The sequence below is a fragment of the Bos taurus genome, chromosome X, assembly GCF_002263795.3.
Source record: "Bos taurus isolate L1 Dominette 01449 registration number 42190680 breed Hereford chromosome X, ARS-UCD2.0, whole genome shotgun sequence".
Taxonomy (NCBI): domain Eukaryota; kingdom Metazoa; phylum Chordata; class Mammalia; order Artiodactyla; family Bovidae; genus Bos; species Bos taurus.
Genome location: NC_037357.1, coordinates 118,826,089 through 118,851,086, shown reverse-complemented (window position 1 = coordinate 118,851,086; position 24,998 = coordinate 118,826,089). Strand labels below are relative to the sequence as shown.

Below are 24,998 nucleotides of genomic sequence, written 5' to 3'. Positions count from 1 at the left end.
TGGAATCAAGATTGCCTGGAGAAATATCAATAACCTCAGATATGCAGATGACACCACCCTTATGGCAGAAAGTGAACAAGAACTAAAGAGCCTCTTGATGAAAGTGAAAGAGGAGAGTGAAAAAGTTGGCTTAAAGCTCAACATTTAGAAAACTAAGATCATGGCATCCAGTCCCATCATTTTATGGCAAATAGATGGGGAAACAGTGGAAACAGTGTCAGACTTTATTTTTTTGGGCTCCAAAATCACTGCAGATGGTAATTGCAGCCATGAAATTAAAAGACGCTTACTCTTTGGAAAGTTATGACCAACTTAGACAGCATATTAAAAAGCAGAAATATTACTTTGTCAACAAAGGTCCATCTAGTCGAGGCTATGGTTTTTCCAGTGGTCATGTATGGATGTGAGAGTTGGACTGTGAAGAGAGCTGAGTGCCAAAGAACTGATGCTTTTGAACTGTGGTGTTGGAGGAGACTCTTGAGAGTCCCTTGGACTGCAAGGAGATCCAACCAGTCCATTCTAAAGGAGGTCAGTCCTGGGTGTTCATTGGAAGGACTGATGTTGAAGCTGAAACTCCAATACTGTGGCCACCTGATGCAAAGTACTGACTCATCTGAAAAGACCTTGATGCTGGGAAAGATTGAGGGCAGGAGGAGAAGGGGATGACAGAGGATGAGTTGGTTGGATGGCATCACGGACTCAATGGACATGGGTTTGGGTGGACTCCGAGAGTTGGTGATGGACAGGGAGGCCTGGCGTGCTGTGGTTCATGGGTTCACAGAGAGTCGGACATGACTGAGCGACTGAACTGAATAACATAACATCCATACAGTATTAAATATTCCTTTGTGCTTTTCTTAACATCTAATGCAGGATTCCTGGCTATAGTAGATCTGTTGTGCTTGTTGCTATGTGAACCTTCCCTGTACTCTTAATGACTCAGTCTTTTTTAATTTTAATCTGTGTGTTAACATTTAGGGTACTCTTCCTTGGGGAAGTAGAAATGTGCTACACGTGCAGTTTTGTTAGTTACTTTATCATCAGTACTCTATTTCTCTTGAAAACAGGTTCTTAATGAAAATGACGTGTTCAGTGGCAGTAATAATCATTTCCTAATACTTCCTTTTAAAGATTGATGGTAAAGAAAAAACGTCTTAAAAAGATTGAATTTTTTTTTAATAATAAAATAAAAAGTAAAGGAAAAAAAAGATTGGTGGCTCAAATATTGGGTTGGCCAAAATGTTTATTTGGGTATTATTGCAAGATGGTACGAAAAGCTCAGAAGAACTTTTTAGCCAACTCAGTGTATAAAAGTAATTTGATAAATTATTGTGTTTGAGAGTTTTGGTTTCTACTTAAGAAATATGAAAGTTTTATTAGAAAGCTTATTAGTAGAATTTGCGTTTTACTCTAGATATAAAGGAAATGAATTTTTAAGCCAGTAGTTGAAGTTTGGTTGTAATGTTGGTGATTTTTAAAAACTTTTTCATTTTTATGTTATTTTACCTGAACAGAAGTGTCCTATTTGAGTATATATATGCTGTCATACTTGCCAGCGCCCATGATCACTCATATCCTACGAGTGACAGTGACAGGATTAGCATGACCCAGCATTGACTTTCTCGGCCAGTAGTCCCCAAATCTAGCTTCTCTTTTCAGAATTACTTGCTAAATAAGTTTTTTTATTGTTTTAAACCACAGATTCCTAGGCTACACAGAGCTGCTGCATCAGAATCTCCAGGGGTTCATTTTACCTGTGAACTTGCTAATGAATTCTGCACATGCAGTTTTGGGGACCCCTCTAGGGCACTAGTTCCCCATCTGACCAGAAAGAACGTCTCTGATCATTATAACTGATTGAACCTGGAGAATTTTCATATGGGTGGGGTTGTTCTATTTAAGAGAGCCATGGGAATTTGTAAGGATGCATGCAAATACAGATTTTGCCATTACTGCCCCCAAAATACTTCTGGCTGGCTGATGGTACATGTGAGTCTTCTTGAGTTTCTCAAGGATCATGATGCAGTTCCTAATTACAGCACTGATGCACTGTGATTTGTGGAAATGCTTGAAAAATCCTTGTTCACATGTGGTTTTAGGAATCATGGTGGGTCTTTGAGTTTCAGAAGTTGGCTGCGTCTATCTGGACTGTACCATCTTCCACATGTTATGTTTGTATCAAATTAAAAAAAAAAAATGCTGTTATAATCTCATGCTACTGGGCAAGCTAATGTCATGAAGAGCTAGCACATTTTAGCGGAGTTGGACTCATTTCCTGTTTTGTAGTGAATGGAAGAGCAGTTATGGTGTTATATACTTGGAGTGGTTTTGTGGAGATGTATTGGCGTTGCATATGGATCACAAAGCATCACTTTATGATTTTGGTACTTATTGGTTAAGTGTTGGAAGCTCTTGGTCAGCTTTGTGCTGTCGTGTCACTAGGTGGAGATGTAGCCTTGTTTGGTGGTATAGCCACAGCCCAAAGAGTATGTCTGGATTTCTTTTCTTATTTCAAAAGAACTTTAGAGATATTTGATGAGTTTTATTATACCCTACGAAAAAACTTGGGAACTTAATATAATTCTAAATTATCCTCTTCTTCATTAAGGTTTAAATCCAGTCCTACTTTAATGTCTGTTTTTACACTGATGAACTCTTTTTAAATTTCTTTCTCCTCTGGCTAATGTTTCTTTTGGCTAGCCCTCGTTATTTCATCTTGTCAAAGAGATTCTGATGTCTCTTTCTGTGGTTCTTTATAGTGGTTTAATTCTAAAAGTTTAATAAAGTAAGAATTTTTACTCTAAAGTCAAATATTAGGCAAAATTGAAGTTTAGTAGTAATAGGAGGTAAATGAACCAAAACTTACAGTCTGAACATACCCTAATTTTATCTTTTGTATTGTTTTAGGTTGACATTGTCAATTTTTTATATGCTTAATTTCTGTCAGGCTTATTTCCCCCCCCTTTCTTCCTTCCATCTTTTCCTCTTCCTTCTTGAATCTTGAATGTGGCTCCTCTATGCACAGTACTGATGTGAAGAGTTGAAAAGAAATGTGAGCCTGTCTCCAAAGAGCTGATAGCCGGTGGAGGACATTGCAAATGTGACCACGAAGCATTTTAAAGCAATTTGAATATCTGATCTTTAGAAATGATAAAGATGGAACTTTAAAAAAAATCTCCTTACTTTGGAAGACACTCTGACTGTTCTTCAGACATTTAAACATAAAGCTGCTGGATGATCAAGCAGTTTTTCTCTCCTAGGTATATACCCAAGGGAAATGAAAATAAATCTTCACCAAAATAACTTGCACATGAATGTTCATAGCAGTGTGAATGCACATGTGAATGTCCACATGTAATACCCCAACAGTGGAAACAATCCAAATGTCTGTCAATGGATAAATGAATAGACAGAATGTGATATATCTGCACAGTGCAATAGTAATTCAGTGATAAAAAGAAGCTAACTACCGATGCATGCTCCAACATCGGTGACTCTTGAAAACTTTATGCTAAGTGAAAGAAAACAGTCACAAAAGGCCATATATTCTATGATTTCATTTATATGAAATGTCCAGAATAGGAAAATCTGTAGAGACAAAAAGTAGGTTAGTGATTACCTGGGGCTGGATGGGAGTGGGGTAATGACTGTTCATGGTTATGGAGTTTCCTTTGGGGGAATTGGAAGCGTAAAATTAATTGCGGTCATGGATGCACAACTTTGCAAGTAAACTAAAAATCATTGAAGTGTATGTGCACTTGCAATGGGTAACTTGTATGAGAATTATATCTCAGTAAGCCTGTTTGTTAAAAAAATAAATTATCAAAAGGCTTACAGTTGATTAAGTGAAAGTGAAAGTCACTCAGTCATGTCCAACTCTTTATGATCCCATGGACTATACAGTCCATGGAATTCTCTAGGCCAGAATACTTGAGTGGGTAGCCTTTCCCTTCTCCAGGGGATCTTCCCAACCCAGGAATCAAACCGAGGTCTCCTGCGTTGCAGGCGGATTCTTTACCAACTGAGCTATCAGGGAAGCCCACAATTGATCAAGTCAAGGAATATTTGTTGACTATCTAACAGTCATGGCATGAGTTCTATGTGAGTTACAAAACCAGTACAAACCCTGACCTCAGATTGCTTACAGTTGAAGAGAAAAGGCACACATGCAGTGTAAAACAATTCACTGTAGCTTTCTGAATTTGTTCCCATCTTTGGGTTGTAACTTCCTGATTTCTCTCTTCCATTCGACCTTCATGGCTCTGATTTTCTAACCCTTTGTTTTTTCTTTCAAAAGCAAACTATTAATCCTCAGATTTTGAAAAAATAACAGCCCCAATCTGTTGCCTGGGCTTCCCTGGTAGCTCAGCTGGTAAAGAATCCGCCTGCAATGTGAGAGACCTGGATTCGATCCCTGGGTTGGGAAGATCCCTTGGAGGAGGTCATGACAACCCACTCCAGTATTCTTGCCTGGTGAATCCCCATGGATTCTAGTCTGGAGGGCTACAGTCCATGGGGTCACAAACAGTTGGACATAACTGAGTGACTAAGCATAGCACAACCTGTTACCTTTAACTACCTAAAGGACATAAAAAAAATATTTTATTGAAGTGTAGGTGATTTAAAGGACATTTTAAAGCAAGAGTAGTATCTCCAGTAGCTTAAATTGTGTGGCTCATGGAAATCCGTTCATTTAGAAAATACATATTGGTGTTTCACTTACAAAGAATTGGAAGATCTTAAGAGAATTGGCCTTACTATTTTTGAAATTGCAACAAATATCTTTTTGGTACAGTTTAGTCAGGTTGCAGACTGGTCAGAAATACAGTCTTGAATTTATAGATTATCATGAAAAATGCCTTGCAGGAATATTTAAAAGTTTGTTTTGTATAGAGCTGGCTTATGTTGTCATTGGGAGACCTGGGTTGAATCCCTGGATTGGGAAGATTCCCCTGGAGGAAGGCATGGCAATCCACTCCAGTATTCTTGCCTGGAGAATCACCATGGACAGAGGAGCCTGATGGGCTATAGTCCATGGGGTTGCAGACTTGGACACAGCTAAGCACAGCATAGCACATTGTGGTCATTAATATAGCATTTTTATATTCTTGTGGTCATTAAAAGAGGAATTTTGGTTCAGTTACTGTAATTCTTTTTTTATAGCCAAAAAAGGCTATTTTTTAAAGGCAGTAGGTGATTAACTCTAAATGTGTCAGGTTATTTTTTAAAGGCAGTAGGTGATTAACTCTAAATGTGTCAGGTTACACATTGTCCTTGTTTATTAAGCCTATCTGTCTGAGTCCATGGTATTAGTGCATCAGCTAGACTTTTTTTTCTCTCTTTGCAGATGCGTATGAAACCGCCAAGATGCTTTGTGAACAGTATTATCTGGTAGCTCCAGAGCTGGAAGTTGAAGAATTCAATGGTAAAAGAAAAATAATTTTAACCTTAGATACAAATGAGCTGACTAAAAAACTGACTCTACCTGAGCTATATTTCACTGAGATCCTCAAATTGTGTTGTTTTTTCATCTTTTATGTGTTCTTAAAACCCTTTCTGTGTCTTTGGTCAACGAGTTTTTATACAGTAATCTATGAGAACCCCCAGGTTTTGGAACAGAAGTAATCAAGGTAGAAGATGCACAAAGACATAAACAGACAGTTCTCAAAACAACAGATGCCAACAGTCATTAAACAATGGGAGGGTGTTTAACTTTAATAATCAAAAAGGAACAAAGGAAAACAAATGCTATTTTTGCCTTTCAAAATGGCAGTGATTAAAACATTTTAATGCTTTGAATTGATGCCCAGAAAAATACCTTTCCCCAACACTTACATATTCCTGGTGTAAGTTTAAATTGGTACAGCCTTTCTTTAACAAAAGGCTAACAGTGTTCTGTCTCTTTGCCTAGTACATTAAATTAATAATGGTTATATTCTTTGATCCAGTAAATAAACTTCAGAAAATTTATTATAAGAACATAGAGATCGCACAGATCTGTGTATAAGAATGATGATCTCAGTGGGTTTAAAAAAAATAATTTTATTTATTTATTTATGGTTGCACTGGGTCTTCTTTGCTGCCTGGGTTTCTCTAGTTGTGAGTGGAGGCTAGTCTCTAGTTGTGATGTATGGGCTTCTACTGCAGTGGCTTCTGGGGCACGGGGGCTTTGGTGGTTACAGCTCTCGGACTCTAGAGGGCAGGCTCAGTAGTTGCGGTGCATGGGCTTAGTTGCTCCGTGGCATGTGGGAGCTTCCTGCACCAGGGATCGAACCCGTGTCTCCTGCACTGACAGGTGGATTCTTTACCACTGAGCCACCAGGGAAACCCCACAGTGGTTTTCTTATACAGAAAAATTAGAAAACAACCCAAGTTTTCCACCGTGCTACTGCTAAGTCACTTCAGTCGTGTCCGACTCTGTGTGACCCCATAGACGGCAGCCCACCAGGCTCCCCTGTCCCTGGGATTCTCCAGGCAAGAACACTGGAGTGGGTTGCCATTTCCTTCTCCAATGCATGAAAGTGAAAAGTGAAAGTGAAGTCGCTCAGTCGTGTCCGACTCTTCACGACCCCATGGACTGCAGCCTACCAGGCTCCTCCATCCATGGGATTTTCCAGGCAAGAGTACTGGAGTGGGGTGCCAGGCATACCCATAAGATAGAATACTATGCAGCCATTCAGAATAATGCTTTACAGAATATTTAATATTTGAGAAAAGTTGTAAACATAGGCTATAAAAGTTTGCTATTGTGCAGGTTCATTGGATAATATGTCAAAGGATTTATTACCACCATAATACAAATAGCAGCTCCCTGAATAGTGGCATTTTAGCTGATTTTTCTATTAGTTGTATGAAACTATATTTACATGTTACTTTTTTATTGTAAGTTATGAAAGAGACATGCTTATCATAAAAATACAAGCATAAATGTAGAATAAGTAAAAGTCCCCACTACTGTCTCCCATACAGTTTTGTTTTTTACATAAATGAGTCTAAAACCATACATGTTCTTTAACTTATGTATTTCACTTCACCTTAAAGATCTTGGCATGTATTTCTGTCTTCTAGAGATTGTCCATGGTGTAGATTATCTTAATTTATGTAATCATTTTTCCATTGGATGCGCATCTAAGATTTCTAATTTTCCCATGTTCCATCTGATGGGGTATGAAGGGGTATGTGTGTGGGTGGGTGGGTGTGTATTTGGAGGGTGGGAAAACATATGAATGTATGGAGGTATTTCTGTTGGTTACATTCTTAGAAGCAGAGTGACTGAGTCTTAGGGTATGGGTTCTTAGGCTATGCATTAAAGATAAACCACATTCCCTCAAAAATATTCCAAAAATCTATTTCTCTTAAAATGAGTTCAGAATGTGAAGACTTCAGGCTGCCATGACAGGACTCCTGCCCCAATATTCTACTGGGAGACAGAGAATCAAAGCTGCTTGAAAAGTCTGTTGGGTTCTCTGAAAAGAGTTGCACCCCTATTTTACCGAAATATACCTCTAGGACCAAGTAGATTTTGCTCGAGTATTTCTGAGAAGCAGCTTTATTTCTCCCTACTGGCTAGGGGGAACCTGACCTCACCGTCCAGATTTCTGTTCATCAGACGTGCAACTCGCACTCACTGGTAGTAATTAATTGCTCTTTGGCATGAGTGGCAGCCTCACTCGCTTGGTCTTGCTGATACCTGGTGCCAACCAGGTCAGCGCATTCCTTCCCTGTCTCTCTGGGCAGTCCACCCCAGCAAAAGAGAAGCTTTCCAAGCGTTTTTGGCACCATCTTATGCGTGATTTTTGAAGCCCCTTCTGCCATCACTAAGAGAAATGAATGCTGGTGGTTACAGGTAGCCTCTAGTTTCCTGTGGCTTTGGGTGGTGTAGTTAGGATTTCTACTTGTTATTTCTTGAATGCCAAAACTCTTTGCGAGTGCAGTTCAGGACTGCATTGGAGCTCTCACAAGCTTCATCATAGAGACAGCAGGTCAGAGGTCAGTCATGAATACCTTAAGCAGACACTGGGGCTTTGTAGCAGACTCTTTCCCAGCTATGAATCAGATCCAGAGTCTGTGGATTCATTTTCAGAGCCCGTGTGAACTAGCATAGCACCTTCTTCAGGACGCTCCCATTTTCCAGCCCTGCTGGGTCCACCGGGTCCCTCGAACAACCAGCCGTCAGTGATGGCACTCACTGCCCTCTGCTCTGCACTTCAGAGGAGTAAGGCGGCCATTAACGCTCAAAGAACAATTTGTTGCTACCTGAGAATGTTAAGTTCTGTTAGATTGACCCCTCATCTCATTTTCTGACTGTTTGATTTTTTTTCTTGCCCACGGCAGCCCCCTGAGAAAGGAGTAAATAGGCTTATGCAGAACATAGTGTGTGAACACCATCAGTATTTACAGTCATCACTAGCATTTTATATATGGGGGGCTAGCTGTAGTAATCTTCCTTTTTTTTTTCTTTTAGTAATACATTTCAAGAAACATTAAAAATAACAGAATTTTACTTACCTTACATCAGGTTTCAAATATTACTGGTTAGTTACCCACAGCAACCCATGTGGTTGCTCCAAAGACAGGTGGCTATCCCACTGTGCTTTTTCTCATTTCCATGTTCTCTTTCTCTTTTGGCAACTGCCAAAACATGAAGTAAGTAAACCTTTTTACTTACCTTTTTTTGCATTCCCATGGTAAAGCAACATGGCTGAAAGACATGAAGTTTGTAGCCAGCTCAGGGGGTGGAAATCTGTATCCTGACACTTAGGAGACAAGTCACTTCACCTCTGACCCTCAGCTGTGAGCTCTCCTTGTGAGGTGATGGAAGGATAAATTTTCTAAGTCCTCAAATAGAGCATAAGCATGTGCTAGAAATGTAATAAAGGCTGGCTACTGGAAGTCAAGAAAGATAAAACTTCTGGTTACCACACTGGCATTTTTTTCACCTTTTCTAGATTAGTCTTTCTTGTCAAGAGGTTGATTCATAGCTTTAGGTTTTGTTGGAAAAGTAAAAATTTCTGTTCATACTATGTGTATTTTGTTATAAGAGGGTTCATAGAAAAAGTATGCATCTATCCTGGGATCTGTGACCTATGCCTAGTTTCCTCATATTGGATACTTCTGTGGATATTTTTAGTTAGGTGCTTCTGCTCGAGAATTGAAAAAGCCCTTACTGTAGCTGTGTTGACACTGTTGAGGTTAATTTTTTAGTAATGGTAAAAGCCAACATTTATTAATTGATGGCTTACTGTGTGGCAGGCTCTGGGTAAACTAGTTTATCACTGTTATTTCGTTTAATCCTTACATTAACCCAGTGAGATATGAGAAATAATTTTATTTATTTTCTTTAAAACTTTTAAATTTTATGTTGGAATATAGCTGATTAACAATGTTGTGATAGTTTTAGGTGAACAGCAAAGGGACTCAGCCATACATATACATGCATCTGTTCTCTCCCAAACTCCCCTCTCATCAAGGCTTCCACATAATGTTGAGCAAAGTTCCCTGTGGTAGAGAGTAAGTCCTTGTTGGTTATCCATTTTAAGTATAGCTGTGTGTACATGTGCATCCCTCACTATCCCTTCCCCCCATTCCCATCCTTGTATTGTGCCCATTATAGAAATGGAATGCTGGAGACCCAAATGCATTGAATTCCTATTATTATATACCCCTCCCTTGGTGTCTGCAGAGGATTGGTTCGAGGACCTCTCCCCAACTGCCTGTAAATTCCTAAATCTATGGATGCTCAAGTCTTTTATATGAATTGGCATAGTACAGTCAGCCCTCTATATCCAATGCTTCTGCATCCACGAGTTCAACCAATCACAGATCAAGTTTCTCTTATTTTTTCTGCTTGGTCTCCTTTTTTTTTTTCATTCTTATAGGAGAACTATCTGAAAATTAAATTCTTTATATCCAAAATAGAGTTCTGTTGGCATTTATTAAATGTCTTTTCAACTAATGATGTTTGGAGCAGTGACTATACAAATAGAGACTTCATTATTTCTTGAGTCCTGAGCATGAAAAATCTGGGCCACTTTTTCTATTGACTTTTAGAAATGCACCCTTAGATGAAAATTCATATTCCATTTATGCCTTATTTTAGAAAGCCAGCAAACATCTATTAAGGGTCCACTCTGTCAAGCCCCTGGCTAGGCCCAGTATTAGGGAAGAGCTATGGACCAAAACACTTGACATGGTTTAAAAAAAAGGAAAGATATCTAAACTATGATGTTCTTGAAGAAAAGTACAAGTAATTGAGCAAGCCCTCAGATGGCTCCTACAGAATGATGGTTGAAAAAAAAGCTATCAAAGGTACCTTAATTTCCCTGAGATTTGAACTGAAGAGGTTGATCTCAGAAGACTGTTTATATAACTAATCATGCCTTCTGGTACAAGAGGGACCAAGCATTCAGCGTGTTCCTGGGGCTCCATTAAAAAGACCACAGGGAATACAAACAGAAACAGCTGAGAACCCAGGGGGACTCATCAGTCGGTCCTTGATCCCACCTCCAGCCAAAGAGTAACCAGGCGGAAGCACACTGGCTGATTGACGGGACAGAACAGAAGAAGCCACAAAGGAGAAGGCTGCGGCAGAAATGGCACTGGATGATCCTGGAGGGGTGCTGGGGGCAGAGCTGGGAGGGGCCAAGGACTAGATTGGGACATCAGAAGATGGGATAAATGGAGAACTGTCTAAGGTGGGGTAAGGATGGGTACTGGGAGCAGCTTGACTCTGGCTCTGCTCTCCTGCTGACAGCCACTAGCATTTTCCCTGGGGCAAACAATGAAAATAGTTTCTTCCAGAACAACCTGGGAAAAACTAGGGCTGTTCGTGTAACTTTTCCTAAAGTAAAGCCCTCTCCTTTCAAACATTTGGGGGTCCCTCCAGTCAGAGGCTGGCTGGCTGTCCTGCTCATCCTAAAGCCAGTGGAAAAGTCTTGACCAGGCACTCAGAGCTTCACGTCAGCCTTCCCGCTTAGGGGAGAGCTGCCAGGGGAAGTCAACACCAGCTCCCTCAAATGAATAATCCAGTTCCTCATTCTTCAACAAGACTATTACAACCAATGTAGATCAGACTTTGGGCAAAATACCAGCAGCATGAATGAAAACCTGACCGGCATTGAACTTCTCAGCTGCATTGTCCTGATCAGAAGACCCTCTTGCTTTTCTAAATGCCAAAAGAAGGTGATTTCAAATGCAGACAACATTCTAGAACTTCAGTCAAAAACAGTTGAAGTGATGGCTGTGCAGCATGTTTGGATAGCACTCTATTACATCTCTTGTCCAGTTACCCAAGAGGAGGAGGAGTTCGAAACTCTAGGAAATAGATCAAACTGTCTCAGAAATACATGGTCCAAACATTTGGCAGCCTAAAAAGGTATCATGATTTTGAGCTGTTGGAGGTGGATAAAGTGAATCCATTTCATCTTAAGCCTGAGAACATTCTCCTTCCAGTGATGCATAACTCGACACATTAGACTTACAAGGAAGGAACCGTCATTCTGGTACGTTCCTGTGGCCATGCTGAAGTGAGCAATATTTACCTGGTTATGTTACCAACATATATACTTTTTACAGGAAACCCACTTTATTTTATTTTTTAATTTTTATTGAAACAGTTGATGTTGTATGAGTTTCAAGTGATTCTATTATATATGTGTGTATATTCTTTTTCAGATTATTTTCCATTATAGCTTATTACAAAATATTGAGTGCACCTCCCTGTGCTGTAGAGTATACTTGTTGGTTATCTGCTTTATATATAGTAGTGTGTATATGTTAATCCCAAACTCCTGATTTATCCCTCCTTACCCACTTTCCCCTTTGGTAATCATAAATTTGCTTTTTTATTTTCCATATTGCATATATCATAAGTTTCTTTTTTATGTCTGTGAGTCTATTTCTGTTTTGTAAGTAAGTTCATTGATATCATTTTTGAGAGTCCACAAATCAGTGATATCATGATGCTTGTCTTTCTCTGACTTCACTTAGCATGATAATATCTAGTTGCGTCCATGTTGTGGCAAATGGCATTGTTGCCTTCTTTTTTATGGCTGAATAGCATTCCATTGGATATATGTACTACATCTTCATTATCTGTTCATGGACATTTAGGTTATTTCCATTTCTTGGCTGCTGTGAACATAGGGGTGCTTGCATCTTTTCTAATTACAGCTTTTTAAAAAGAGCCTGTAGACAAAGTACCTAAGAGTTCATTAGGGTTACAGAATAGAATGGAAAAAACAGGAACTGAAAGACTGAAGCATACGTAGTATTAAAGCTGCCTGTGTGTGCAGACTGATGGGAAGAGGGTACAGCAACTTTTACTTTTCTTCTTTTAAAAATTAAAAAAATCATTAGTAGTCCTACCTTTTCCACAGGGGATACATTCCAAGACCCTCAGTGGATGCCTGAAGCCACAGATGGTACCAAACCCTGTTTATATACTTTGTTTTTTTCTAGACATCCATACCTATAATAAAATTTAACTTAAAATTAGGCACAGAAAGAGATTAACAACAGTAACTGATAATAAAAGTTATATCAATATACTACAATGTAAGTTATGTGAATGTGGTTGCTCTTTCTCAAAATGTAGAAATGTACAGAGTACATTTAACTAAGTATATACATACTCTACAGCCATGTGATGCTTTTGCAATTTGAGGTGTGACAGCAAAACTATTATAGCACAGATTTCTTTTTCCCCTTTCCTTATTAAGTAGAGAACTTTCACCTTTTCATATAAAGGAAGCACTTCTCAACTTCTCTCTTGTCAAGAGGGTTCAGTTGAGTAATGTATTTTCAAGCTCTTTGTAAACTGCACATGGAAACAAATGCTCACTCTCCTTTATATTACTGTTAATTACTTGCTTTAGTAGAGGAAGTAGTTAAGTTGAAATCATAACATTTCTACTTGAGAAAGTTTACGCAGTGTCCATCTCTTAATGATTCCGGATCGTGAGGAGGAGGAAAGCCCAAGTTGTCCAGTATCTACTCTCAAGCCTATGCTGGGACTCGGGGTTTCACAGATTTTCCTCAGAACGTCTCTGATACAAGGCGAAAGGACTGTAGGTCTCTGGTGCTTGGTCTGCTAGCTGCTGGCAGCATGCCTTGTTTGTCATAGTTTTAACAGAACTTAATGTTCCTATTTCGTCCGTTTCTCCAAGAGGATGTGCCCCCTTTGCTCTGTGGTTTCACCTCCCCCTGGTTGACCACCAGGGTCACTGGTGGTGGTGGAGGGTAGCCCCCATTTTGAGAAATACCAAGAGATACTTGAGGGCTTCCATGGCGGCTCAGTGATAAAGAATCTGCCTGCCAATGCAGGAGACACAGGAACTGCAGGTTCAATCCTTGGGTTGGGAAGATACCCTGGAGGAGGACATGGCAACCCACTCCAGTATTCTTGCTTGGGAAATCCCATGGACAGAGGAACCTGGCCAGCTACACCCCATAGGGTTGCAAAGAGTCAAACACAACTGAGTGACTAAGCATGCACCATGCAGGGGATGTTTGGGTGCCCTTATGTAATGCTCAACATTAAGACATAGGTAATGATATTCCAGTTTTGCTCAACTTAAGTTCCAAAGAGAAAAATTTGCCTGAGATCATACAGCTGGTAAGTGAAGGAGTGGAATTTCATCCTGCTTTTAGAGTTGGAATCCTCCATTAGCTTTTTGTAGCATTCTTTTTTATGTACTTGGAAGTAAGCATGCAACAACATTCTTGACTTTCTTCTAGTCTTGGTCCTTACTAATTGACGGTTTTGTCTCTGTTTTCAGCCAAAGCTCCAAACAAACCTATTCAGGTAGTTTATGTGCCCTCACACCTCTTTCACATGCTCTTTGAGTTGTTCAAGGTAAGTGGAATTTGAAAATATGGAAAGAAGTCTTCATTTTAAATTACTTTGATTCAGGGCATAATGGATTCATTAGATTAGCATAAGAAAAAGGTTTTGCATAGCCATTTAAAAAATTCTATTTCTGATATCCTGTGGGTTTTATAATTTGTACACTGAGATGAAAAATTGCTGTGTACACTGTAGTTTTCGTGAATATTGATTTTGAAGCTTAGTTGTACCATTATGACTTTATGTAAAATCCGTACTGTTTTTTCTTTAGATATGAGCTTAGAGATGCTTTTTAATTTCCAAACCTGGCAAAAGCTTGATTAGTGGTAGCCAGATCAAAATAAAAACACGTTTATGCCTCTTTTATGCTTCTGAGTGTTAACCATGTTGATGCATTAGCAATTGTTCCAGTCCTGAAAGATATGTTAACACCCTTACACAGTTGAGTCATTTTAGAAAATTCAGAAGCTCTGGCAGAGGCAGAGGGGAAAGATGTGGACGGGCTGGACCAAAAAGGACCCCCCCCACACACGTAAACAATAGGGAAAAAAAAAATAGACTCTCTACAACTTAAACTGTTGCTTTTATTAACTGGTAGCTAATGGCATATAAGTAGCAGTATTACAAGCACAAGGCATTTGAGTAAAATTCCATTTCTTCCAATGTGTAAAACCGTAAACTGAACACCAGAAAAATCAGTTATGCTGATTTGCTCCCCAATTATAATGTTACTGATGTGACACTTAAGGTTGAGATGGGGATTCAATTGTGAACTTATTCTTCAAAAGCTGTGGCTTTTTCAGAATTTCTTTTCACTTGACATTTCTTTGATTTTTTTTTCCCCAGCCAAATGATTTATTTTGTGGGAAGCCAAAATCATCTCTGGTTTTCCACCTTCCTTAGAGGAAGAGTGCTCTGTAAATGCAGACTGATAATCGAATTTAAAGTGTATCAGTGTAATCAGCCTCATTACACATGATAAAAACATCCCTCTTGGTTAAAAGTTGAATAATTTAAATACCCTAAAGCAAAAACAAAAAGAAAAAAAGGAAGGAAAGAAAAATAAGCGTTTAGTATGGTGGATGAGACTGAAATGAGATGAAAAAACAAAGCATCAGAAAATTTTTCCTAGATCTTAACACATGTTAAGTTCTTTAGAGGGAGAAAAAAGTGCCATAGAAATCCAACTAATATTTGCCCCACAAAAGAATTGTTGTTTATTGGTAAATTTTTGCTAGTTTCTTTAAAGTAGTGGTTTGTGAATTGGTGTCATGCTAAAAAAAAGGTTCTGTGATTTCAGAACTCAATGAGAGCAACAGTTGAACTATATGAAGATAGAAAAGAGGGCTACCCAGCTGTTAAAACCCTGGTTACTCTGGGTAAAGAAGACTTATCCATTAAGGTAACTGCTTTATTTGTACATACTCTTGAATTATCAGTTAGTTTCATAGTGTGTAGACATTGAAGAATCAAAGGGAAGGAAAGAGAACTGGCTTTGAGTGTCTTTTTTATGGCTGAGTAATATTCCATTGTATATATGTACCACATCTTTATCCATTCTTTGTCGATGGACATCTAGGTTGCTTCCCTGTCCTGGCTATTGTAAATAGTGCCGTTATCAACATTAGGGTACATGTGTCTTTTTCTGTTATGGTTTTCTGAGGGTATATGCCCAGCAGTGGGATTTTTGGTTCATATGGTAGTTTTATTTTCTAGTTTTTTAAAGGAGTCTTCATACTGTTCTCCATACTGGCTGTATCAATTTACATTCTCACCATCAGTGCAATAGGACTTTTATTGTTTGATGATGGCCATTCTGACTAGTGTGAGATAATAACCTCATTGTAGTTTTTTTTTAATTTATTTATTTTAGTTGGAGGCTAATTACTTTATAGTATTGTGGTTTTTCCCATACATTGATATGAATCAATACATATTTACATGTGTTTACATGTGAGTTTACATGTGTTCTCCATCCTGAACCCCCGTCCCACCTCCCTTCTCCATCCCATCTCTCTGGGTTGTCCCAGTGCACCAGCCCCAAGCATCCTGTATCCTGCATCAAATCTGGACTGGCGATTTGTTTCTTATATGATATTATACATGTTTCAATGCCATTCTCCCAAATCATCCCACCCTCTCCCTCTCCCACAGAGTCCAAAAGACTGTTATATACATCTGTGTCTCTTTTGCATTCTCACATATAGGGTCATCATTACCATCTTTCTAAATTGCTTATATATGCATTAGTATACTGTATTGGTGTTTTTCTTTCTGGCTTACTTCACTCTGTATAATAGGCTCCAGTTGCATCTACCTCATTAGAACTGATTCAGATGTATTTTTAATGGCTGAGTAATATTCCGTTGTGTATATGTACCACAGCTTTCTTATCCATTGGTCTGCTGATGGACATCTAGGTTGCGTCCATGTCCTGGCTATTATAAACAGTGCTGCGATGAACATTGGGGTACACGTGTCTCTTTCCATTGTGGTTTCCTCGGTGTGTATGCCCAGCAGTGGGTTGCTTGGTTGTATGGCAGTTCTATTTCCAGTTTTTTAAGGAATCTCCACACTGTTCTCCATAGTGGCTGTACTAGTTTGCATTCCCACCAACAGTGTAAGAGGGTTCCCTTTTCTCCACACCCTCTCCAGCATTTATTGCTTGTAGACTTTTGGATAGCAGCCATTCTGACTGGCATGAAATGGTACCTCATAGTGGTTTTGATTTGCATTTCTCTGATAATGAGTGATGGTGAGCATCTTTTCATGTGTTTGTTAGCCATCTGTATGTCTTCTTGGGAGAAATGTCTGTTTAGTTCTTTGGCCCATTTTTTGATTGGGTCATTTATTTTTCTGGAATTGAGCTGTAGGAGTTGCTTGTATATTTTTGAGATTAATTCTTTGTCAGTTGCTTCGTTTGCTATTATTTTCTCCCATTCTGAAGTCTGTCTTTTCACCTTGCTTATAGTTTCCTTTGTTGTGCAAAAGCTTTTAAGTTTAATTAGGTCCCATTTGTTTATTTTTGCTTTTATTTCTAATATTCTGGGAGGTGGGTCATAGAGGATCCTGCTGTGATTTATGTCAGAGAGTGTTTTGCCTATGTTCTCTTCTAGGAGTTTTATAGTTTCTGGTCTTACATTTAGAACTGTAATCCATTTTGAGTTTATTTTTGTGTATGGTGTTAGAAAGTGTTCTAGTTTCATTCTTTTACAAGTGATTGACCAGTTTTCCCAGCACCACTTAAAGAGATTGTCTTTTCTCCATTGTATATTCTTGCCTCCTTTGTCAAAGATAAGGTGTCCATAGGTGCGTGGATTTATCTCTGGGCTTTGTATTTTGTTCCATTGATCTATATTTCTGTCTTTGTGCCAGTACCATACTGTCTTGATGACTGTGGCTTTGTAGTAGAGCCTGAAGTCAGGCAGGTTGATTCCTCTAGTTCCATTCTTCTTTCTCAAGATTGCTTTGGCTATTCGATGTTTTTTGTATTTCCATACAAATTGTGGAATTATTTGTTCTAGTTCTGTGAAAAATACTGTTGGTAGTTTGATAGGGATTGCATTGAATCTATAGATTGCTTTGGGTAGTATACTCATTTTCACTATATTGATTCTTCCAATCCATGAAGATGGTATATTTCTCCATCTATTTGTGTCCTCTTTGATGTCTTTCATCAGTGTTTTATAGTTTTCTATATATAGCTCTTTTGTTTCTTTAGGTAGATATATTCCTAAGTATTTTATTCTTTTCATTGCAATGGTGAATGGTAATTGTTTCCTTAATTTCTCTTTTTGTTTTCTCATTGTTAGTGTATAGGAATGCAAGGGATTTCTGTGTGCTAATTTTATATCCTGCAACTTTACTATATTCATTGATTAGCTTTAGTAATTTTCTGGTAGACTCTTTAGGGTTTTCTATGTAGAGGATCATGTCATCTGCAAACAGTGGGAACTTTACTTCTTCTTTTCCAATCTGGATTCCTTTTATTTCTTTTTCTGCTCTGATGGCTGTGGCTAAAACTTCTAAAACTATGTTGAATAGTAGTGGTGAGAGTGGGCACCCTTGTCTTATTCCTGACTTTAGAGGAAATGCTTTCGATTTTTCACCATTGAGGATAATGTTTGCTGTGGGTTTGTCATATATAGCTTTTATTATGTTGAGGGTATGTTCCTTCTATTCCTGCTTTCTGGAGAGTTTTTATCATAAATGGATGTTGAATTTTGTCAGAGGCTTTCTCTGCATCTATTGAGATAATCATATGGTTTTTATCTTTCAATTTGTTAATGTGTATTACATTGAATGATTTGTGGATATTAAAGAATCCTTGCATTCCTAGGATAAAGCCCACTTGGTCATGATGTATGGTCTTTTTGATGTGTTGTTGGATTCTGTTTGCTAGAATTTTGTTAAGGATTTTTGCATCTGTGTTCATCAGTGATATTGGCCTGTAGTTTTCTTTTTTTGTGGCATCTTTGTCTGGTTTTGGGATTAGGGTGATGGTGGCCTCATAGAATGAGTTTGGAAGTTTACCTTCTGCAATTTTCTGGAAGAGTTTAAGTAAGATAGGTGTTAGCTCCTCTCTAAATTTTTGGTAGAATTCACCTGTGAAGCCATCTGGTCCTGGGCTTTTGTTTGCTGGAAGATTTCTGATTATAGTTTTGATTTCCGTGCTTGTGATGGATCTGTTAATATTTTCTATTTCTTCCTCCTGTCCGTTCAGCCCCCACTTGCTGGTGGCGGATGCGAGCATCTGGGGTACTTCTCTGCTGGGAGTTGCCTTTATGCATGTAATCTATGGGTTTTATTTATTTATTTTTCCTCCCAGTTATGTTGCCCTCTGAGATTTGAAAAATTCCCCCAGACCCACCAGTGAGAGGGTTTCCTGGTGTTTGGAAACTTCTCCTCTAGACTCCCTTCCTGGGATGGATCTCTGTCCCTAACTCTTTTGTCTCTCTTTTTGTCTTTTATATTTTTGTCCTACCTCCTTTTGAAGACAATGGGCTGCTTTTCTGGGTGCCTGATGTCCTCTGCCAGCATTCAGAAGTTGTTTTGTGGAGTTTGCTCAACGTTCAAATGTTCTTTCGATGAATTTGTGGGGGAGAAAGTGGTCTCCCCGTCCTGTTCCTCCACCATCTTAGGACCACCTCCCTCATTGTAGTTTTGATTTGCATTTCTCTAATAATTAGTGATATTGAGCATCTTTTCATGTGTCTGTTGGCCTTTTATATGTCCTCTTTGGAGAAATCTGTTTAGGTCTTCTGCCTGTTTTTTTTAATTGAAGGATAATTGCTTTACAGAATTTTGTGGTTTTCTGTCATACATCATCAAGAATCAGCCATCGGTACACCAATGTCCCCTTCCTCCTGAAGTTCCCTCCCATCTGCCTCCACATCCTACCCTTCTAAATTGTCACAGAGCTCCTGTTTGAGTTCCCCGAGTCATACAGCAAATTCCCATTGGCTATCTATTTTACATATGGTATTGTAAGTTTTCTTGTTCCTCTGTGCATACATCTCATCCTCTCCCTCCTCCCCTCCCCCATGTCCATAGGTCTGTTCTCTATGTCTGTTTCTCCATTGCTGCCCTGAAAATAAATTCATCAGTACCATTTTTTTTAGATTCCATATATGTGTGTCAGTATTTGATATTTATATTTCTTTTTCTGACTTACTTCACTCTGTATAGTAGGCTCTAGGTTTTGGCATCAGGTGGCCAAAGTATTGGGGTTTCAGCTTCAGCATCAGTCCTTCCAATGAATATTCAGGACTGATTTCCTTTAGAATGGACTGGTTGGATCTCCTTGCAGTCCAAGGGACTCGCAAGAGTCTTCTCCAACACCACAGTTCAAAAGCGTCAGTTATTCAGCACTCAGCTTTCTTTATAGTCCAACTCTCATGTCCATACATGCCTACTGGAAAAACCATAGCTTTGACTAGATGGACCTTTGTCGGCAAAGTAATGTCTTTGCTTTTTAATATGCCGTCTAGGTTGGTCATAGCTTTTCTTCTAAGGAGCAAGCATCTTTTGACTTCATGGCTACAGTCACCATCTGCAGTGATTTTGGAGCCCCCAAAATTAAAGTCTCTGACTGCTTCCGTTGTTTCTCCGTCTGTTTGCCACCATGATCTTGGTTTTCTGAATGTTGAGTTTTAAGCCAGCTTTTTCATTCTCCTCTTTAAATTTATTCCTAGCTTTTTAAGGAAGCTCTATACTGTCTTCCATAGTGACTGTATCAGTTTACATTCCCACCAGCAATGCAAGAGGGTTCCCTTTTCTCCACACCCTCTCCAGCATTCATCGTAGACTTTTTGATGATGGCTATTCTGACTGTACTTTGGCCACCTCATGCGAAGAGTTGACTCATTGGAAAAGAATTCTCATGCTGGGAGGGATTGGGGGCAAGAGGAGAAGGAGACGACAGAGGATGAGATGGCTGGATGGCATCACTGACTCGATGGACGTGAGTCTGAGTGAACTCCGGGAGTTGGTGATGGACAGGGAGGCCTGGCGTGCTGCGATTCATGGGGTCGCAAAGAGTTGGACATGACTGAGTAACTGAACTGAACTGAATAATAAGTGATATTGAGCATCTTTTCATGTGTTTGCTAGCCATCTGTATGTCTTCTTTGGAGAAATGTCTTTTTAGGTCTTTTCCCCACTTTTTGATTGGGCTGTTTTTCTGGTATTGAGTTATATGAGCTGCTTGTATATTTTGGAATTAATTCTTTGTCAGTTGTTTCATTTGCTATTATTTTCTCCCATTCTGAGTGTTGTCCTTTCACCTTATTTGTAGTTTCCTTTGCTGTTTCTGCCAATTTTTTGATTAAGCTCTTTATTTTTCAGGTATTGAGCTATACGAGCTGCTTATATATTTTGGAGATTAATCCTTTGTTGGTTGTTTTGTTTGAAATTATTTTCTCCCACTCTGAGAGTTGTCTTTTAATCTTGTTTATTGTTTTCTTTGTTGGGCAAAAGGTTCTAAGTTTCATTAAGTCCCATTTGTTTATTTTTATTCTTGGATCTGGGTCAAAGAGGATCCTGCTGTGATTTATGTCAAAAAGTGTACTGCCTGTGTTTTCCTCTAAGAGCTTTATAGTTTCTAGCCTTATATTTAAGTCTTTAATCCATTTCGAGTTCATTTTTTGTATGGTGTTAGGAAGTGTTCTAGTTTCATTCTTTTACATGTAGGGGTCCAGTTTTCCCAGCAGCAGTTATTGAAGAGACTGTCTTTTCTCCACTGTGTATTCTTGCCTCCTTTGTCAAAGATAAGGTGCCCATAGGTGTGTGGGTTTATCTCTAGACTGTCTTGTTCCATTGCTTTATATTTCTGTTTCTGTGCCAGTACCATACTGTCTTGATGACTATCTTTGTGGTATAGTCTGGAAAGTTGATTCCTTCAGCACCATTTTTCTTTGTTCAAGATTGCTTTGGCTATTCAGGGTCTTTTGTGTTTCCATATGAATTGTGAAATATTTTTGTTCTAGTTCTTTGAAAAATACCATTGGTAGTTTCATAGGAGTTGCATTGAATCTGTAGATTGCTTTGGGTAGTATAGTCATTTTCACAATATTGTTTCTTCCAATCTAAGAACATGGTATATCTCTCCATCTGTTTGTGTCTTCTTTGATTTCTTTCATCTGTGTCTTATGGTTTTCTGCATACAGGTCTTTTATCTCTTTAGGTTTACTCCTAAGTACTTTATTCTTTTTGCTGCATTGGTGAATGGAATTGTTTCCTTAATTTCTCTTTCCAATTTTTCATTGTTAGCTGATAGGAATGCAAATGATCTCTGTATATTTTATATCCTGTGAGTTTACTATATTAATTGATTAGCTCTAGTAATCTTCTCAACCCAGGGATTGAACCTAGGTTTCCTGCATTACAGGCAGATTCTTCACCATCTGAGCTACCATGGAAGCCCATTATGTTGAGATAGGTTCCTTCTATGCCTCCTTTCTGGAGAGTTTTTATCATAAATGAGTATTGAATTTTATCAAAGACTTTCTCTGCATTTATTGAGATGATCATATGGTTTTTATATTTCAGTTTATTAATATTGTATATCACACTGATTGATTCACGAATGTTGAAGAATCGTTGCATCCCTGGGATAAAGCCCATGTGATCATGATATATGATCCTTTTAATGTGTTATTGGATTCTGTTTGCCAGAATTTAGTTGAGAATTTTTGCATCTATGTTCATCATTGATATTGGCCTGTGGTTTTGGTATCAGGATGATGGTCGCCTCATAGAATGAGTTTGGGAGTTTTTATTTCTAAGTACTACATTAGATCCTTGGCTTAAGTTTCCTTGTTTAAACTTCATTAGAACCCCATTTTTAGGGAGCTGATCAAGATCTGAAACCCAAGCCTATTGGATGCTGACCCCAGTTGCCCACCTCCTTTGTTTTATACCATTCACAAAGGGACCACATTTCTTTGGGAGTTGAAGCCCTTGCACAGTTTAGAGTAATCTGTCATATACTTTATGTAATGAACTCCTTGCCACCTGCTAAGTATATTGATGATGACTTTTTCTGCTTTTAATGTTTTTGTATGTTACAGATAAGTGACCTAGGTGGTGGGGTTCCACTCCGAAAAATAGATCGCCTTTTTAACTACATGTATTCAACTGCTCCGAGACCTAGCCTGGAGCCTACCCGAGCTGCCCCATTGGTAAGCCTCTCAAGCTTTTGTTGGAGGAAGGACCATTAACAGGAGACGGGCAGGGCAGGCTGTCTCCCCAGGGTGTTGCATTAGCCTTGTTGAATTTGCATGTTTTCCACCTGGTTTGAAGGAGGGGGAGCTTTATGCTACTGCCACTTTCTTTATGACTCTTTGGCCTCAGATTTCTTCTCTAATTTGTGTGTAAACAACACTCAGAGCTGAGTGCCTACCTTCCCAATAGAGAGAAAAACGTCATGGTTAAGGCGGCTGCCAGAGCACCATTTACCACCTGGCGTTCCCCTTGGCGGGGGTGGGAGTTTAATAGCAGGTGAACGGGGAACAGCACCGTGTGTCTGGCTGCAGCAGGCCCTGGGCGCTGCACACCTCCATGGCTTGGATCAGCCAGGGCCTTAGAACTTCCCCTGCTAAATTTGTTTATATAATTAAATGTTAAATTATGAACACATTACATTTTTTACATGAAATAACATAAGCAGGAAACATATAGGTTGTGTATGCATTTTCAGAGCCTTTTCTGTCTCAATGTGGAAAAAATCTTCAGCTCTATTAAGGCAGTGAGGAAAGCCTCTGGTTACCATGGCAGCATTTAGATCCTGGTAGGGCCACACTTTCTTCCCCCGCTGAGTGTTTCTAATTGACAAACAACAGTTGAACGCTTTGTCATTAAACACAGCAACATAGCTATGATTCTGCGAAATAGTTCAGGGTGTACATTTTCATTTTCAAGTCTTACCTGCCTGATAAGCACATGAGATTATGTTTTACTTGTATGAATAAAATCCAACACTTAACATCATTTATTCAAGACAGAGTTTGTTAACACAGCATATTGAAAGCAGAGAGGAAGTCGTTTATATAGGATTCAAGAAAATATTTGAGAGATCAGTTTTGAAACTGATCACCTTGACTAGTTTCTGGTACCTACTTAAACACATGTCAAAAGGAAAACAAAATGCCACAAGCAAATCTAGAGCCTTCACCAGTTGTTTAAAAGGGATATGGATCATCTCTTCCAGGTCTCAAAATAGCATCTTGAGGACAGCTGTGATGTCATTTTTTTTGAATGAAACTGAGCAGTTGAAGTAAGAGTTGTAAAAAGTGTGCATCCAACCTCACACGTTATAGATGAGGGGTTACCTGCTCGCCTAAGGTCCTTGAGCTCGTGATGGTCAAGCCAGCGCTGGCCATGTCTGTCTACATTCTTCCCAGTGTGCTGTGTGGCTCTACTTTTGAAGAAATGCTTCCACTAGCATGTCTCCCCGTTAGCTCTCCTCAGCCTGTAAGCAGGCATGTGGGTATGTACTACTAGGAAATGTAATTTCATCATCAAGCACCTTACTGTGTTACAGCCCTGTGCTGTGACACATGCATTTCTTTTTTGGAAATGTCATCCCAGCCAACTCCTATTGATCCTTTGACACCCTGGGAAGACTTTCCAGAACCTGTCCAAATCTGAGGTAGAGGCCCCTCCTTTGCATTCCGTGGGACCCTGGGGTCACCCGTCTCCTCACACTCGTGACTGCATCGGGCTCAGATGGTCTCAGCTGTTCCCTGGGAGCCGGCTCCGGGCCTTGCTTGACTGGAGGAGGCAGGTTTCCTCAGCCTCCTCCAGAGTCCACTGATTTCTTTGCTGTGGTGACCTCAGTCACCATTTCGGCTGTCTCGTCTTTGCTCCTGGCCGTGTTCTGCCTGTCCTGCAGCCCTTCCATGATGGTGGACTCTTATCACACCCAACCCTTGTTTAGGCCCTAACCCCACGGAGGGAATCTAGGAAAGCTGTTAGAAAACAGTTGAAAGCTGCAGAACTTAGTAAAATTACTGCTGGGTGGTAGCCATCATAGCAGCTTCCATTTCTTTCATTCTGCTGTGTCTTAGACACTGTCCCAAGACTTTACACTCCTTATATCATTTCATTCTTACAGCAGCTCTTATGTAAGCTTTTTATTACATTTTTCAGATAAGAAAACAGTCTTAGGTTGAGCAAACTGCTCGTTGCACAAAAAGTGGGCTTCACCTGTCTGAGCCTAAAGCCCACCAGCCACTGCTGTGTGTTTGCCCACTGCCTCCTTCACTAACCTGTCGGTGGACTTAATCAGAGGGGCCGAAGCTTGAGGAACAGCCCTTTCCTCTCCAACCCAGAGGTTTTGAAATTAGTCTCAATTGTTCTTATTCTTGTCAGTATTGGAGATCTCCGCCCCCCCACCAACAACCTGTTACAGTCAGGGTTCTATGACACAGAGGTACAGGAGGGTACTGGCTTTGCTTTCTTGTCTCTAAAAATACATGGATGACCACATGTCAAAATACTGTAGTGTTCCCACAGCTTTAGGAAGTAGCCCTTAGGAGATCACTTTCTTTTCATTGTGTTAGCCTTGGTACTGGTAGGTTTCAATTCCTGTGCTACTCAATTGAATGTTCACTATAAAGAGCAAAGAAATCAGTTAATAGAACTCTGGAAT

At 39.4% G+C, this 24,998-nt stretch overlaps 1 protein-coding gene across 2 annotated transcripts in view; it reads left to right on the top strand.

The window, feature by feature from the left end:
• PDK3 (pyruvate dehydrogenase kinase 3) overlaps positions 1–24,998 on the top strand; it is an 82,501-nt gene that overhangs the window by 47,162 nt on the left and 10,341 nt on the right. For both annotated transcript variants that reach the window (XM_005228353.4, NM_001101934.2), the window contains exons 6-9: positions 5,348–5,425; positions 13,779–13,855; positions 15,147–15,248; positions 22,417–22,527. In XM_005228353.4, the coding sequence (XP_005228410.1) occupies positions 5,348–5,425; positions 13,779–13,855; positions 15,147–15,248; positions 22,417–22,527 (368 nt within the window). The remainder of the gene's footprint in view (positions 1–5,347; positions 5,426–13,778; positions 13,856–15,146; positions 15,249–22,416; positions 22,528–24,998) is intronic.